This window comes from Notolepis coatsorum, assembly GCF_963971535.1.
Source record: "Notolepis coatsorum genome assembly, chromosome: 4".
NCBI lineage: Eukaryota > Metazoa > Chordata > Actinopteri > Aulopiformes > Paralepididae > Notolepis > Notolepis coatsorum.
Window position 1 is genome coordinate 93923193 of NC_140168.1, and position 18358 is coordinate 93941550.

General features: G+C 46.1%; 1 protein-coding gene across 1 annotated transcript in view; it reads right to left on the reverse strand.

Moving 5' to 3' along the window:
- Positions 1-431: 431 nt before the first annotated feature.
- galnt12 (UDP-N-acetyl-alpha-D-galactosamine:polypeptide N-acetylgalactosaminyltransferase 12) overlaps positions 432-18358 on the reverse strand; it is a 145161-nt gene continuing 127234 nt past the window's right edge. The window contains exon 10 of the mRNA XM_084313234.1: positions 432-5849. Within this exon, the coding sequence (XP_084169360.1) occupies positions 5712-5849 (138 nt within the window). The 3' untranslated portion in view covers positions 432-5711. The remainder of the gene's footprint in view (positions 5850-18358) is intronic.

The following is an 18358-nucleotide window of genomic DNA, read 5'->3' on the forward strand; positions in this document are numbered from 1 at the left end:
TGTGTGTGTGATCTTTGGCTGGTGAAAATGCTGAGTGGCTAGTGACTTTGGAAAACCACGAGCCACAGTGGCTGGTGAGCCAAAAAGTTAATGTCAAGCCCTGGATACAAGTATAAAATACTGAATACTCTATGGTAGTAAGTCATACTGGCCAGTGGTATAACTAATAACAGTAGGTCTGGGATATATACAGATATAGATATAATATATACAATGTGTTACATGTAAACAGGAATAAATATATAAACAGAAATAACTCAACTTAAATGAACTTAATAACTTAAAAGTACCAATAGATCTCTTAAATTTGTGTAATGCAAGTCCAGTATTAAAAACCTTTAACATTAGTTAATATCAAAAACACACAATATGCAAATAAAGACACAAAGTATTTGTTACTTAAATCTTTTTTAATTTTCTTTTCTTTTTTTTAAACTTTCGTTTAACTTCAAAACGTCAACAGAAAAACATATACAATGACATCAAAATCCTGTCCATTCAATGGACAATATCTCCCAGCGAATAAAAAAAAAAAAGAGAAAAAGATCAAATCCTTCATATTCCTGACTGACTGTTTTAAGGCCACTTGATGTATCGACAGCATATACTGTATAATAAGGCCTCTGCGACGCGGCGGCCAACTCCCCGCATATTACCCATTAAACCATTCCCATAACCTGAATAATTGATATCTCCCTATCGGGGGTTACGTTTACGAGATAAAAAATAAAAAATAAATGGATATCCATATAGGATGGAACTGAAGGGCGACAAGAGCGCTTGGGCCGGTTACGGTTTGTACACCGATACTGTAGCCGTTCACCGTCACGGTTAACCCTTTCACTACCACACTACATACGGTTAACCCTTTCACTACCACACTACAGACGGTTAACCCTTTCACTACCACACTACAGACGGTTAACCCTTTCACAACACACACTACAGACTGTTAACCGTCTGTAGTGTGGTAGTGAAAGGGTTATTAACCTTCCGTAGTGTGGTAATGAAAGGGTTAACAACACGCGGGCTGATGTCTAAAACGCCGCGGCTTCCGCGACCCGTCAAGAGAGATATGACCCTCGACCGGCCAATATCGCTTTTATGGCAGCCGGCGAGCACCGCATCGTATTAGCATACAATATAACGCCCCAGTAAAAAAGGTGTTTTATTATGTAGGACGTGCCCGGGATAACTGATGGCTGCAGGGGATGCGATAAATAATCCTCTCTAATAAAGATAGAGGATGCAATATTTATATCGCGCTCACCGACCGAAGGAATGTGTCTCCTCTTAAGATGCGAATTGACGGAGATGAGAAAGTGGTCTCTTCTCTCAAAACGTCCGAGTCCGTTACACTATACATAACAAGCCGTTACACTGTACATAACAAGCCGTTACACTATACATAACAAGCCGTTACACTGTACATAACAAGCCGTTACACTGTACATAACAAGCCGTTACACTGTACATAACAAGCCGTTACACTGTACATAACAAGCCGTTACACTGTACATAACAAGCCGTTACACTGTACATAACAAGCCGTTACACTATACATAACAAGCCGTTACACTATACATAACAAGCCGTTACACTGTACATAACAAGCCGTTACACTGTACATAACAAGCCGTTACACTGTACATAACAAGCCGTTACACTGTACATAACAAGCCGTGGAAGAGGTGTTTCTGTATCTGCAGGCGTATTGCAGACAGGGAGACGTACACCTGACGGTTCCCATCTTAAAAAGGAACAGGCCAACATCTTGGGAAATTAGCTTACCGTGACGAAAAAATACCAATTTCCCCTCTGTGTTCAGTAGACAGCCATCTGGCTGCATGTTAGCCTAGCTTAGCACAATGAATGGAAGCGGACATGACTAGGCATTGTCCAACTAACACCTCTCCCGAAGGCTAACCGGTCATGTTCGCTTCCATTCACAGCCAGATGGCTTTCTACTGAACGCACACAAGGGGAAACTGGTATCTATCGTCTTGTCTCTCTCTGGAATGTTGGCGTGGTGTTCCTTTAAGATCTGCCAAACATATGACCGCTATCTATGGATCACGGGTGATTCCTTTTGCACCTATCCAACGGTTGGCTCCTCGCTGCACACGTCACAGGCAGAGAGGAGAGGGAGGGAGGGAGGGAGGGAGGGAGGGAGGGGGGGGGGGCTGGTTGTTAAGAAGTGTGAGGGGTCCAGACGGACACTCGCTCGGGCCGGGAGACCGTCTGGTGTCCCCGGTGCCGTTTCAACGGCTGTCCTTGCCCGGGACGGACACGCCCCCAAGATCTCAGGGGTGGGGGGGTGGGGGGGACACAGCCCACATCTCTTGTCCCATTGCTTTGACTGGGGGACAAGACAGAGGCCTCGTCCCACTTCTTGGGGCTGTGGGGACAGACGCGGTCCTCGTCCAACTGAGGGGACCGGGGGGGGGACCGGGGGGGGGGGGGGGGGGGGGATGGAAAGATATCAATAGCTTGTCGATTCTACCGTCAACATGGTGCAAAGTAGAAAGTAGAGAAATATCTACGTTCTAGAAGATGTTCCCTTCTCTAAATGGTGCGTAGTGAAAGGAAAGCACCAGAAGCAAGTTCAAGTGCACAGTCATTGCCTTCACCCCACCCCCCCCCCACCCCTCCTTACGAGAGAATATACACCTCTCTGCGATACATTCCACTTTGTGAGATCGTTTTCTCAGTTAGTTTCATCGACAAGAGGCGACGTCTTGATGTGCAACAACTGTTTCTCATCAGTTAACCCTGTCACTACCACACTACAGAAGGTTAACCTTTCACTACCACAAAGGGTTAACCTTCTGTAGTGTGGTTGTGGAAGGGTTAACACTCTGTAGTGTGGTAGTGAAAGGGATAACCTTCTGTAGTGTGGTTGTGAAAGGGTTAACCCTTTGTCGCCTGGCAGTGGACGGGTTAACCTTCTGTATTGTCGCAGTGAAAGGGTTAACCTTCTGTATTGTCGCAGTGAAAGGGTTAACCCTTTGGTAGTGTCGTAGTGAAAGGTTAATAAGGCACTTCCTACTGGTTCAAGATAGTATGAATAAAATATGAAAAAATCATCCTATTCGTAGCTTTCAATAAGCTCACTTCACCTCGACACATTTGCACTGAACAAACAAGAGCGCTCGGGTCGAGATATCTCCCGTGGACTACAATGTTTACAACGGGCGAGTCTGATCTACGGAATTAGCGTTTCAGATGAAACATGGGCGACACTGTTAAGTAAATCCACAGAACGTGGCTCTGGTTTAGTCTCGTGAAGGTGCTTCTGGAGAGCATTAATAAAACAGAACAGTCTCATTGCATTGATGATAAACATAGGCGACAGAACGCAGACAAGTAAACAAACCACAAATCATTTTTCTTCAGTTAAGTTTGCATTGCGTACGTGCTGAGCTCAGAACGGAATCACATCAAGATGTTTACCCGGTTATCAGTAGTTAAGAGATTCTAAGTATTTAAGAGGTACTGTGTACTTTACCAAGCGCCCTGTGACCTAAGGCTTAATTATTCTACGCCCTTCAGTAGGTATAGAGTAGGCTAACGCTTTGACCGTGAAACCACGCCCCCCCTGACACCACGCCCCCCTGAAACCACGCCCCCCTGTGTCTTCAACTAAATACCTGAAGGGTTGTTCCATGTCCAGCAGATGACGAAGAGAACGCAGCCAGAGAGAGAGAGAGAGGAACCTGCAGAGAGACAGAAGAAGGGGCACTGGCGCCCTCTAGAGGACAAATATATGAAATGTCATTCAAAACGCTCTCAGATGATGTAGTGGCTTGTGGACGTCAGCGTAATGTCAGCCAATGATACCGGCCACCGACACCAATAACTGGTAAGTGGTGTGTGCGTGTGTGTGTGTGTGTGTGTGTGTGTGTGTGTGTGCACATGCGTGTGTGCGTGTGTGTGAGAGCAAGGTGGTACTATATACTGTGCATGAAGACAAATGTGTCTATGCATGTCAGTCATGTTTATTAAAAAAAAAGAACCTTCACCTAAGGTCACCCCAGCAGAGTGGATTCAGCCCCTCTCCAGTGGAGGAAAAGAAAGAAAAAGGCCAGCATGTACGATTGTACAGTTTACCACGGTAACCCCTGGATAAGAAATTACATCATACATATTAATCAGGGCAGGCGGCTAGGTGGTGTAGTGGGCAAGGCACTCGCCACCAGTGTGGAGACGCTAGGATTCGCGTGTTCGAATCCAGCTCTCCACATTGTTTTCAGTTTAGCTGGTCGTCCGCAGTAATACACATTGGCCGTATTACGGGGAGGGAAAACTGAAGGGTGGGGATCGAACGTTGTGAACAAGCGACTCCTACAGGTCGGTTGGTGCGCCTGCGCAGTAGAATCAGGAAGTGTCGGGGGCAGCGTGAGCCTCCCACGCGTTACTCCTCGACACAGAGATCGAGCTGCGCAGGTGAAAAGATGCGACTGCTGTTACCTCAAGTACCGGAGGGGACTTGTGCTATGTATGACTTAGTCCACATTGCAGCCGGCTTGTGGGAGGCAAGAAACAGCGTTCGTGACAGGGGAGGGATGAATTGGATGATACGAAATTGGGATGGGAGAAAAAATAGAAAATGGGAGAAAAAGTGAAAAAAAAAAAAAAAAAACATATTAATCAGGGCATTTTGCTATTACGTTTTTTTTTGTTTTGTTTTTTCTTGTAAACCAGCCACAAAGTGGGAAAGAGCGCATTCAAACATTCCAACCGGCATGACTTACCGGCCACAACCAAAACGTTCCCCCCAGCATGTGGCGGCTGCGAATCCCAAGCATTGTACATAATATCCCAGTCTGCTCCAGCCTCCCAGGGCTTTGCACCAGCATCCTGTCCCAACAACAGCGTTCACTCCAGTTCATATAGCAAAAGGACGCTTCCAAAACCTAGGGATGACCCCGAGTAGTCGAATAATCGATCGAAAGGAGCCGTAGTCGACTGCCAACCTCTTAGTCGAATGCAAAAAAAAAAGAAAAATTATTATAATTCTTTATCTTTTTTTTGTCATTCTTTCCAAAAGCAAAGAGGTCTAGAAGCGTGGCTAACGCTAATGGCACGCATACCAGCGAGGCTAACTGCCTAAGAAAACGGGCACATAGGCACTGAAAGAGGATTTCACCCATCGAATGAACACACTAGACAAATATCAAGATGTATCCATCAGTGGACCAATTGCATTGCTTTCGCAGAGGACAAGAAGCCTTCCGTCGACTTCTTCACACATTAAGCACCCCCCACAGCCCAAATGGAATAATCCCCAAAAAATAACTTTATTGATATATATATTTGTTTGCATTCGCGGCGGTAGTCGACTACCGGCAAATGTCGGCCAATCAAAGTCGACTATACAAATCCTTAGTCGGGGACAGGCCTGGTTCACTCCAGTTCATATAGCAAAAAGAATGCTTCAAAAACCACATCATCCGCTTCACTCCCCAACATCCACCACGCCCAGCAGCACCACGACACCGTGCCGAGTGTGGCGCCGGGAAGGTCGTCTCCTCCTCCTCTTCCTTCCTTCCCCAGATAACGCAAAACGTATCAAAACAACGTTTCGTTTATTGAACTCACCCCCCCCCCCCCCCCCCTCACCAGCCACCAGGGCCCCTGGATTAAACACCTAGTCTGTATGCCTTTCCACGGCAGCCCCTTTAAACGTTTCCATTTGGGTTTTGATCGCGTTACGATCGCTCTTCGAAGAACCACTTCTGGTGCGGGGTGTCGGCGCAGGGCCGCAGGGCCGGGGCGGGGGTCCCGTTGTCCGTCTTGTCCACCGCCTCCACACACTTCTGGCTCACGGGGTTGTGCAGACTGCCGTCCTGGAAGAGGTAGGGCGGTTACTTATCAGGCAGTGGTGCAGCACTGGGATATTAACCAGGGTTCCCACAGACAGTGCAACATGAAATTCAAGGACTTTCAAGTACCTTTCTAAGCACTTTTTTAAGGGCATTTAAAAGGATACAATTCACTTTTAAATGCAGTTTTTTTTATTTTATAGAAAAATGTGTTACACTTTAAATAAAAATTATTCAATTTCTTGATTCAGAATTTTTTTTTATCATGGATGAACAAAACGTTCAATGCGAATGGTTGATTTGCATTTCAAGGACTTTTTAAGCACCTTGAATTGGCTGTTTCACGGAATTCCAGGCCTTGGCTTTTGTTGGTAAAAAATTAAGCACTTCCAAGGACCTTGTGCGAACCCTGTATTACATACATACATGTTCTAAATCCAAGTTTTAACCCGGTACCGGGCCGAGACTTATTTCACGTCACAAATAGATAAATACAGTCCGTATTAAGTGATGTTGCGTTTCTTTTTCAAATGTAGCCAAGAGTAAAGACCCTAACCCTGTCAAAACAGCAGTCAAAGTGTATATTTTCAGCACTAGGTTTGTTTACCAATGATTTTAAGTAGGGATGACCGATATTATCGGCCGACCAATATTATCGGCCGATATCGGCAGTAAAATGTGATATCGGAAAATATCGGTATCGGTTTAAAAAAAGAAAAAAACAATAACAATATTAGTTATATATATATCCAGTGAAATTATTAGTTACCTGAAATTATTCAGTTTTTTGGGGGGGGAAACCCTGCATATATCGGTATCGGTTGATATCGGTATCGGAAATTAAGAGTTGGACAATATCGGAATATCGGTATCGGTAAAAAAGCCAATATCGAGCATCCCTAATTTTAAGTGTTAGTAGCGAAATATGAGAAATATGAAATCTCCGCGCATTGCACCAGAAAACGGACGATTTAGATGCGAGGACATGGCGCTGTCATGCAATCGTTGTAGTCCTAAGAAAGAGGAGACCCAGGGCTTTCGACGTCTACATTTTATAAAACTAAACTACCAAGCTCACACCAGCCACATACAAATGTAGTCCAACCAATTTATCACTTTTGGTCAATGTTAGCATGGTGTTATTCACAGTCAAATATATTTTTTTATTATAATAATAATAATTCATATTCTCCTTTGGTTCATTACAATTTACTCAAGCATAATAACAGACAATAATTCTGACACTGGGAATACATTCCCTGAGGTCCATAGATATCCCTAGATACATTTTAGGTGAATTCTCTGAAAATATGGCTAGGGCTTAAGAGGTTAAAGGTGCTATAGATAATATTTGTTATATGCAAAAGCCAATGTTCCAATAAAAAGTACATTCATGTAACTGCTTGAGTCAATTCTTAAATATTGATATTTTTAACAATGCAACATGTTAGAGGGTTCCTTGAACCATTACAATTGTATAGCATTGAATGGAATTGAATCGGAAATTGAATCGATTTGGGACCTTGTGAATCGAATCGAATCGTTTTGGGAAATTAGTGGCTATACCCAGCCCTAGTTACACATATGTATCTGTTACAAGTTACAATACATAAGGACTTTCTTCCAACAGTGCTTTATAGAGAGGAGTGTAGAATGGTATGAATGGCATGATGATATATCAATAATGTATTATTAATAATGTAATAATGTATTACCATTATAACATAAACTATGTTTACACTCCTTTACCGTCATCGAACGTAGATCTAAATGATAAAGGGGCACTTCACCAAAAAACAATGCCGATTTATTTTGCACATAATCTCACACACGTCCAAAATCTAAACAGTTTTGCACACATTCATTTAAGATAAGATAAGATATTCCTTTATTGATCCTGTCGTGGAATATATTATCATGTCCTTATAGATCTGTGTTGAGATATCATGTTATACAGCTTGACTTTCAGGGTGACCAGCTTGACTGGTTAACACTTTGATCGCCATGGTTAAATTCATAATTTACCATCCCTAGCCAGCTCTATTTGTCTATGGAGAAGTTCCCCTTCTTTGCAGCGCTATAACTTTTTAAATTCTATTGCTAAATTGACATTATTATGGCCCATTCAATGTCCTATATCCATTGTTCAGGGTGTAGCAACGTTAAACTTTTTCATTCACATATTCATACTAAAATATGGTCTAAAGTATAAGTATGTTTTTATCGTTTTCTGCAGCTTTCTCCAGAACTTGATTTATAGCCCCAAATGCATTATATTGATGATCAAATACAGTTTGGTAGCGATCGGTGCCAGATGAAAAATTTCAACTGGAGGTACTTCTAGAAGTTACTACGTATCATCTGATATTGACTGGATGGGCGGGGGGTCGTTTATAATTCCGTGGGCAGCGTTAGATGATTCATCTAGTGTGGGTCATATGATCATCATAGCAGTTTATATCGAACACGGTAATAATACACGCTAAAACTCACCCCAGTCTCCTCGGGCCGTTGGGCGATCAGCGTGGAGTAGACAGTTTTCGATTATGGGATGTTGATCCTGATGAACCATTTCCAGGTTGTATAATACTATATACGTCCAAATAACGTTGTTTATTGAGTTAGGGCGAGCGATTGATTATCCAGTGTGTTGAGATAGAGTCCTGCTAATGATCGCGAGTGCCCGGACGAAATATGGATGAGCACTTCCTGTTTGACGAGTCACTTCCTGTTGGCGATCTGCCGATCGGCCACCAGATGGCGCTCTTGAACCGCTAGAGAGTTGAGTGGAGCTCAGCTGTACATCTCAGGTCCCCGGAGGAGAAATATGATTTCGATCACAGATTTTTGAAATATTGATATCAAAGACGAGTTACGGCGTCTTCGGCAGAATGAGCATGGCTAGGAAAGACGTCCAAAGGCGTTTTCGGCGACCATAGTGTTAATGTGTGACGTCTCTTTAAGAAGACTCCAATGTACTAAACATCTCCCCAGTCATAACAAAGTTGTTGTTGCTTCCAGTGACTGAGAACCATTTTTGTTTACCTTCGTCATCATATCTGATATATTATGTTACGTCTGACAACTGTGTATTTAATTACGTCTGACTAGAGCTCTTGGTCAGTCTATGGCCAGACGCTACTGTATTAACATGTTGTCTCTGACTGTAAACTGTCCTTTCATTTGTGGCCACGGATGAAATAAACTTTCCTATTATTAATAATGACTCAGAATCATTAATGTAAATGGCTCATCGTTTGTCCCTTTAATATTTCCCATTACAATCCCCTTGGGGGAAATTCAGGCATCATAGAAGCATGGGGGAGGGGAGGTACAGGTAGTTAAAAACAAGCAGTGTAAACAATATAACAAATCAATATAATTAACTAACTAACTGAAATATACAGTATTCACATAAGGTGCCGTATGCATGAGGTAGTATTATTGTCCTTTTAGGTTCCTAGTAGTTGTAGTTGGATGTCTGGCAGCAGTCCCTGCCCACTGTTGTGGAGCCTGGTGGCCGCTGGTATGAAGGACTGGCCGAGGCGGTTAGTTGAGTGTCGGGGGGGTATGAGTCTGTGACTGAACGTGCTTCTCATCTTGACTAGCTCATCGTGGGAGGGATTCTCCAGGATAGCAGCCAGCTTCCTTCTCATCCCCCTCTCTGCCACCACCTCTAGTCTGACCAGCTCGACTCCCACCACGGAGCTAGCCTTCCTCACCAGCTTGTTCAGTTTGTTGGTGTCCCTCGAGTTGATGTAGCCCCCCCAGCATGCCACAGCATAGAAAAGGTTTAGAGACAGTTATTGAGAGTGAATGAGTTTGAATATGGCCACCAGTGTGTCATCAGGGACATTGAATCTTTGTGTTGTGTTCAATTACAGCTCAGGGTTTAAAAAGTCAGACATTGAAAACTATTATCTGCAAGTAACGTTGAGCGAGAGTCGTTGCCGGATACGCATGGACACAGGTGGTACCAGTGTTAATTTAGTCAACGAAAATGATGGCTAGATATGGTCGTCAACGAATTTTTTCCCTTCTACGACGACGAGACGTCACGTTATCGGAGATCATGTGACACTAACACGACTAAATAATTCATGGAATGTCGTTGACAAACAACGACACAAAATGTAGTTTACAAAGTAAAATATTGGCGAAATCTCTCTTCATTTTAAGACGAGACAAAATAATTATAACTTTTAGAATAATTATTAGTTATTATTAGTGCAGCATTTCCGTTTCCTATGTGTGCAGCGCAAGCGCTATGATTCATACCTGGCATCACGAGTCCTCTCTTTTACCTCACATCACAAGTCATCTTTTACCTCACATCACAAGTCCTCTCTATTACCTGACATCACAAGTCTCTCCTTCACCTCACATCACGAGTCCTCTCTTTCACCTCACATCACAAGTCCTCTCTATTACCTGACATCACAAGTCCTCTCTTTCACCTCACATCACAAGTCCTCTCTTTCACCTCACATCACAAGTCCTCTCTATTACCAGGCATCACAAGTCCTCTCCTTCACCTGGCATCACAAGTCCTCTCCTTCACCTGGCATCACAAGTCCTCTCCTTAACCTAGCATCACGAGTCCTCTCCTTCACCTGGCATCACGAGTCCTCTCCTTCACCTGGCATCACAAGTCCTCTCTATTACCTGGCATCACAAGTCCTCTCCTTAACCTAGCATCACAAGTCCTCTCCTTAACCTAGCATCACAAGTCCTCTCCTTCACCTGGCATCACGAGTCCGTAGGGCTGGGTAGACCTACGAGTATGACGACACTGTCCACTCCATGACCCTAATCTCATTCGATATCAGGTTGATATCACGGATACCAAGAAGAACCACAATGCAACATGATCAGAAGTGAAAGCAAAGCCGCTCGACTTTCATCATTAATGTCCAATGACCCCAAACCGAACGGTCCGAATCTATACTGTTCAGTACAAACAAATGGATCGTTCTGGATACTTGGTATCAGATGATACTTAAAAGGTTTTCTACTCTGGTATCTGCAGTAAATATTTTTAAATTAAAGTTAAAGAAAATGTGGAATAGGTTCCTCCCGACCGCTCCTACAGCGGCTACAGCCTATATATATATAATCTATAATCACCCATCCAGGGTATTCTGTGACTCCTCCATGTGAGCGAGCCGATCAATACCAATACATCAATCAATGACCAGGGAGGAAAACCACAGAGACCTTGATGGATTTGTAGAGAGAGAGAGAGAGAGAGAGAGAGAGAGAGAGAGAGAGAGAGAGAGAGAGAGGAGAGAGAGAGAGAGAGAGAGAGAGAGAAGAGAGAGAGAGAGAGAGAGAGAGAGAGAGAGTTGTTGATACACAAGGGCTTCTAATAGAGTGGACCACTGTGTGACAAGTACCAATATCACGTCCGTCTAGAACAGGGGTATCAAAAGAGCCACAAAAGAGCCCCCCCCCCCCCCCCCCCCCCACACACAAAATAAAATGCTCAGGGAGCCGCACAACCTATTTACCCTTAAAATGAAGATAACAGTGTATAACGTTATATCCCCAAGCATACCCCACATTTAGCATAAAACGCCTGACAATTGCATACCCAAAGTAATTTGCGATTTATTATACTTTATACTTATAGCACACAGTTTGTTGCATTAATGGAATTATAAAGCAACAAAAATATTTTTTTTAACTTTTTAATGCTGTTTTTACCTGTTATAATAAAGGAAAACCTCAAACTCTTATGAAGAGGAGAAAAAATACTGGCTGTGTAGACCTACTTTGAAATAAAACACAGAAAAGGAGAAAAACACTGCCATTTGTAGACCTACTTTGAAATAAAACCCTGAACTATGCAGCTCTATTTGAGTCCTTCCCTTATTTGTGGAAAATCTATAAAAGAAAAAGAAAAAAAGCATACAGGTAAGCCTACATCGTTAGTCGTGAAAGCAAATTAATCTGTCCACGCTGAATTAAACCCTCTATTTTCCTCAGACTTTCCTTTTTTTGGATTTATCCATGGTTAGCTTACTGGGGGGTCGGAAACTCAAGATTAGCCACTTGCAGACGGCAGGGAGAGGCGCGGGGTGTGACGTACTGTATATTTTAGTTGATGAAATATTTTTGTTAACTAAATATTTTAGTCGATGAAATATTTTTTCATTTCAGTGTCACCGTATGACATCGATCTCCAAAATAAGAGAACAAAAAAGGAAAAAAAAGAATAAATATATATATATATATTTAATTTTTTTGATTGGCTAAAGAGCCGCATGCGCATAAGCCGCATAAAAACCTGGATGTCAACCAAATTACTGAAACTGAACAGCAAAAAGACAGAGCTCATGGTTGTGGCCCCCAAGGCACTGCTCGGGAAGGTTGGAGATCTCCTCCTCCACGTTGACGGCTGTTCCATCTCCCCGTCTCTCGAAGTCCGTAACCTGGGCGTCACCCTCGACTCCACACTTTCATTTCACTCCCACATCAAATCCGTCACCAAGTCTGCCTTCTACCACCTCAAAAACATCTCCCGTCTCCGATCCTCACTCTCAGACTCTGTGGCTGAGACCCTGATCCACTCATTCATCACCTCCCGGTTGGACTACTGTAACGGAGTCCTGTTCGGGGTACCCAGCAAAGCCCTGGAGTTAGTTTAGATTAGGTCCATTATCCATTATCCCTTACCTTCCCTCATCCCCTTTTTTCCCCCTATTTCCCTAGCCCTATTTTTTGTCCTGATTGTGAAGCGACCTTGGGTTCTATGAAATTTGATCCATTATTAGAGATATCAGCGCCCGCGCGCTACAGAGATATCAACGCTCACGCTACAGAGATATCAACGCCCGCGCTACAGAGATATCAGCGGCCGCACGCTACAGAGATATCAGCGCCCGCGCTACAGAGATATCAGCGCCCACGCTACAGAGGCATCAGCGCCCGCACGCTACAGAGGCATCAACGCCCACGCTACAGAGATATCAAGGCCCACGCTACAGAGATATCAGCGCCCGCGCTACAGAGATATCAACGCCCGCACTACAGAGATATCAACGCCCGCGCTACAGAGATATCAAGGCCTGCACGCTACAGAGATATCAAGGCCCACGCTACAGATATATCAACGCCCGCGCTACAGAGATATCAACGCCCGCGCTACAGAGATATCAACGCCCGCACGCTACAGAGATATCAAGGCCCACGCTACAGAGATATCAGCGCCCGCACGCTACAGAGATATCAACGTCCGCGCTACAGAGATATCAGCGCCCACTCGCTACAGAGATATCAACGCCCGCACGCTACAGAGATATCAACGCCCGCACGCTACAGAGATATCAACGCCCGCACGCTACAGAGATATCAACGCCCGCGCTACAGAGATATCAACGCCCGCGCTACAGAGATATCAACGCCTGCACGCTACAGAGATATCAACGCCCGCGCTAAAGAGATATCAACGCCCACGCTACAGAGATATCAACGCCCGCGCTACAGAGATATCAACGCCCACGCTACAGAGATATCAATGCCCGCGCTACAGAGGCATCAATGCCAGCGCTACAGAGATATCAGCGCCCACGCTACAGAGATATCAACGCCTGCACGCTACAGAGATATCAACGCCTGCACGCTACAGAGATATCAACGCCCGCACGCTACAGAGATATCAACGCCTGCATGCTACAGAGATATCAACGCCCGCGCTACAGAGATATCAACGCCCACGCTACAGAGATATCAACGCCCGCGCTACAGCGGCATCAATGCCCGCGCTACAGAGATATCAGCGCCCACGCTACAGAGATATCAGCGCCCACAGTACAGAGATATCAACGCCTGCGCTACAGCGATATCAACGCCCGCGCTACAGCGATATCAACGCCCGCGCTACAGAGATATCAAGGCCCGCACGCTACAGAGATATCAACGCCCGCACGCTACAGAGATATCAACGCCCGCGCTACAGAGATATCAACGCCCGCACGCTACAGAGATATCAGCACCCGCGCGCTACAGAGATATCAATGCCCACGCTACAGAGATATCAGCGCCCGCGCGCTACAGAGATATCAGCACCCGCGCGCTACAGAGATATCAACGCCCGCGCTACAGAGATATCAGCGCCCGCACGCTACAGAGATATCAGCGCTCGCGCTACAGAGATATCAGCGCCCGCGCGCTACAGAGATATCAGCGCTCACGCTACAGAGATATCAACGCCCACGCGCTACAGAGATATCAGCGCCCGCGCTACAGAGATATCAGCGCCCACGCTACAGAGATATCAACGCCCGCGCTACAGCGATATCAACGCCCGCGCTACAGAGATATCAAGGCCCGCGTGCTACAGAGATATCAGCACCTGCGCGCTACAGAGATATCAACGCCCGCGCTAGAGATATCAGCGCCCGCGCTAGAGAGATATCAGCGCTCGCGCTACAGAGATATCAGCGCCCGCACACTACAGAGATATCAACGCCCGCACGCTACAGAGATATCAAGGCCCGCGCTACAGAGATATCAAGGCCCGCACGCTACAGAGATATCAAGGCCCACGCTACAGAGATATCAAGGCCCACGCTACAGAGATATCAGCGCCCACGCTACAGAGATATCAACGCCCGCGCTACAGAGATATCAACGCCCGCACGCTACAGAGATATCAGTGCCCGCACGCTACAGAGATATCAACGCCCGCACGCTACAGAGATATCAACGCCCGCACGCTACAGATATCAATGCCTGCACGCTACAGAGATATCAACGCCCGCGCTACAGAGATATCAACGCCCACGCTACAGAGATATCAGCGCCCGCACGCTACAGAGATATCAACGCCCGCGCTACAGCGATATCAACGCCCACGCTACAGAGATATCAACGCCCGCACGCTACAGAGATATCAGCGCCCGCACGCTACAGAGATATCAGCACCCGCGCGCTACAAAGATATCAGCGCCCGCTCGCTACAGAGATATCAGCGCTCGCGCGCTACAAAGATATCAACGCCCGCGCTACAGAGATATCAGCGCCCGTGCGCTACAGAGATATCAGCGCCCACGCTACAGAGATATCAGCGCCCGCGCTACAGAGATATCAGCGCCCGCGCTACAGAGATATCAGCGCCCACGCTACAGAGATATCAGCGCCCACACGCTACAGAGATATCGGCGCCCGCGCTACAGAGATATCAGCGCCCGCGCTACAGAGATATCAGCGCCCATGCTACAGAGATATCAGCGCCCGTGCTACAGAGATATCAACGCCCGCACGCTACAGAGATATCAGCACCCGCGCGCTACAGAGATATCAATGCCCGCACTACAGAGATATCAGCGCCCGCGCGCTACAGAGATATCAGCACCCGCGCGCTAGAGATATCAACGCCCGCGCTACAGAGATATCAGCGCCCGCGCTACAGAGATATCAGCACCCGCGCGCTTCAGAGATATCAACGCCCGCGCTAGAGATATCAGCGCCCGCGCGCTACAGAGATATCAGCACCCGCGCGCTAGAGATATCAGCGCCCGCGCTACAGAGATATCAGCGCCCGCGCACTACAGAGATATCAGCACCCGCGCGCTACAGAGATATCAACGCCCGCGCTACAGAGATATCAGCGCCCGCGCGCGACAGAGATATCAGCGCTCGCGCTACAGAGATATCAGCACCCGCGCGCTACAGAGATATCAGCGCCCGCGCTACAGAGATATCAGCGCCCGCGCTACAGATATCAGCACTCGCGCTACAGAGATATCAACGCCCACGCGCTACAGAAATATCAGCGCCCGCACGCTACAGAGATATCAACGCCCGCGCTACAGAGATATCAACTCCCGCGCTACAGAGATATCAACGCCCGCGCTACAGAGATATCAGCGCCCGCACGCTACAGAGATATCAGCGCCCGCATGCTACAGAGATATCAGCGCCCGCGCTACAGAGATATCAAGGCCCACGCTACAGATATCAACGCCCGCGCTACAGAGATATCAAGGCCCGCACGCTACAGAGATATCAAGGCCCACGCTACAGAGATATCAACGCCCACGCTAGAGATATCAGCGCCCGCGCTACAGAGATATCAACGCCCGCGCTACAGAGATATCAACGCCCACGCTACAGAGATATCAGCGCCCGCACGCTACAGAGATATCAGCGCCCGCACGCTACAGAGATATCAACGCCCGCGCTACAGAGATATCAACGCCTGCACGCTACAAAGATATCAACGCCCGCGCTACAGAGGCATCAACGCCCGCGCTACAGAGATATCAGCGCCCACGCTACAGAGATATCAGCGCCCGTGCTACAGAGATATCAGCGCCCGCGCTACAGAGATATCAGCGCCCACGCTACAGAGATATCAACGCCCACGCTACAGCGATATCAACGCCCGCGCTACAGAGATATCAGCGCCCGCGCTACAGAGATATCAGCGCCCATGCTACAGAGATATCAGCGCCCGCGCTACAGAGATATCAGCGCCCATGCTACAGAGATATCAGCGCCCACGCGCTACAGAGATATCAGCGCCCGCGCTACAGAGATATCAGCACCCACGCTACAGATATCAGCGCCCGCGTTAGATATCAGCGCCCGCGCTACAGAGATATCAACGCCTGCGCGCTACAGAGGTATCAACGCCCGCTCGCTACAGAGATATTAACGCCCAGGGTTCTAAATTAACGGGGGCTCGGGGCAAAATGCCCTAGAAAATGGACAAAATGCCCCCGAAAATCAGTTAAGGGGGGCAGAAAATGCCCCAGACAGTTTACTAATTATATATATAATTATATATATGATCTACAGTGCGAGCATTTCCCTTGTATTTGCCCCTAATAATATGTGTGTGTGCGCCACCCGGAAAAATCATTTACTCGAGACGAGTGACTATTACAAAACAGCTCCGCTGTTATAATAGTCCCACATTACACAAGGCGCATAAACGTCCAATCACAGTAGCGCCCGAAAACAAAGTCACGGTACCGGCTTAGGCAAGTTATACATTCAGAATCAGACAACGCAAAAAAATCAGCCAGCCATGAAGCCCATTCATTTTTATTTTGAGCAAAAGAGAGACGAGGAGAAAGAGAGGAATCCGGCTGACATGGCTTTTGAAGTGATATTCGCACGTGTTTTTGCGGGTCCAGTCCCCACGGTATGTTGACAGAATTCGCAAAACACCTTATCGACTGAAGCATAAAAGTCATTAGGATACTGCTCTGCTCTGAATTTAGGGCTTAGTGGGGAATTTCTTCCGACGTTAACGTTAACGACGCACCGAAGCAGCTAGACCATTTCTCCGTGTTGTGTGTAACACGCAGCGGTCCCCGCCTCCTCCCTCCTTGCAACAAACGTTCCACCCAAAAACGGAATTTCTATTTCATAATGAATTAAATAATTGTATAAAGAATTTTCAATGTTCTGTCATCTAATAATATATTCCATTACCTTTCCTATCTGTATCAAAGTCAAAATGTTGGTATCATAACAACACTACAACATACAAAAGCAGCTTGACAACCGATATCCTTTGCGTTTGATTGAAAACTTTATTAACAGATTGCAGAATGGGTACAATACAGTACAGCTCAATACACACAAGTTAAGAGATGCAGACCAGAGAAAGACTTTCGTCTTGTTTACATCAGGGTCCCCCATTTTCAATTCATAGTGTGCACACGCACAGTATAATAATGCATGAGATAAATAGTTAATAAACTCTGTTACTTGAACAATTTTCACTGTGCTCCTAAATTTCTTTGTGTGCTCCTAAATTTGTATTTAGATTTTATTTATTAACATTTTATTTAGGAGCACATGTGCTCCTTGGGAAAAAGGTTAGCGTAGAGCCCTATATATGGAGACATTAACATTACGTTATCAAACATAGGGACGAAGACTGTAAAAAAAAGTGTCAACAATGTTTTATAATCCTTATGTTAATTTTCATCATAAAAATTCAGTGCCCCCGAAATACAAAAAAAAGCCCCCGAAAATCAATTAAGGGGGGCAAAAAAAGCCCTTGAAAAAAAAATGTTAATTTCTAACCCTGTTAACGCCCGCGTGCTATAGTGTGTTGGTGTCTAAAGGCCATGCGCAGAGCGGTCGGACGCACTACAGTGTGCTGGTGCTAGAGGCCACACACAGAGAGGTCGGACGCACTACAGTGTGCAGGTGCTAGAGGCCACGCGCAGAGCGGTCGGACGCACTACAGTGTGCAGGTGCTAGAGGCCGTGCGCCGAGGGTTCAGTGAATGTATTCTGGAGTCGCTGTGAGTCAATCCTCTCCCAGTGTATTTCTCTATAGAGTCGCACAGAGTCTGTGCTTTTTGGTCTGGTATCTGGCTTGTTTACATGTTTAAATATCACGTGGGCGTTGTTGCCAGTAAACTGAGGCTTCTTGTACAGGAAGAGAGCCGACTCCCCTGTGATTGGCAGAAAGAGTCGTCGTCGAAGCAGTCTTCCCGTCTGTGTTGGACTGCAGAGATGTAATTTATTAGACATGCGGTGGCTTCCACTCTTAACCCTTTCACT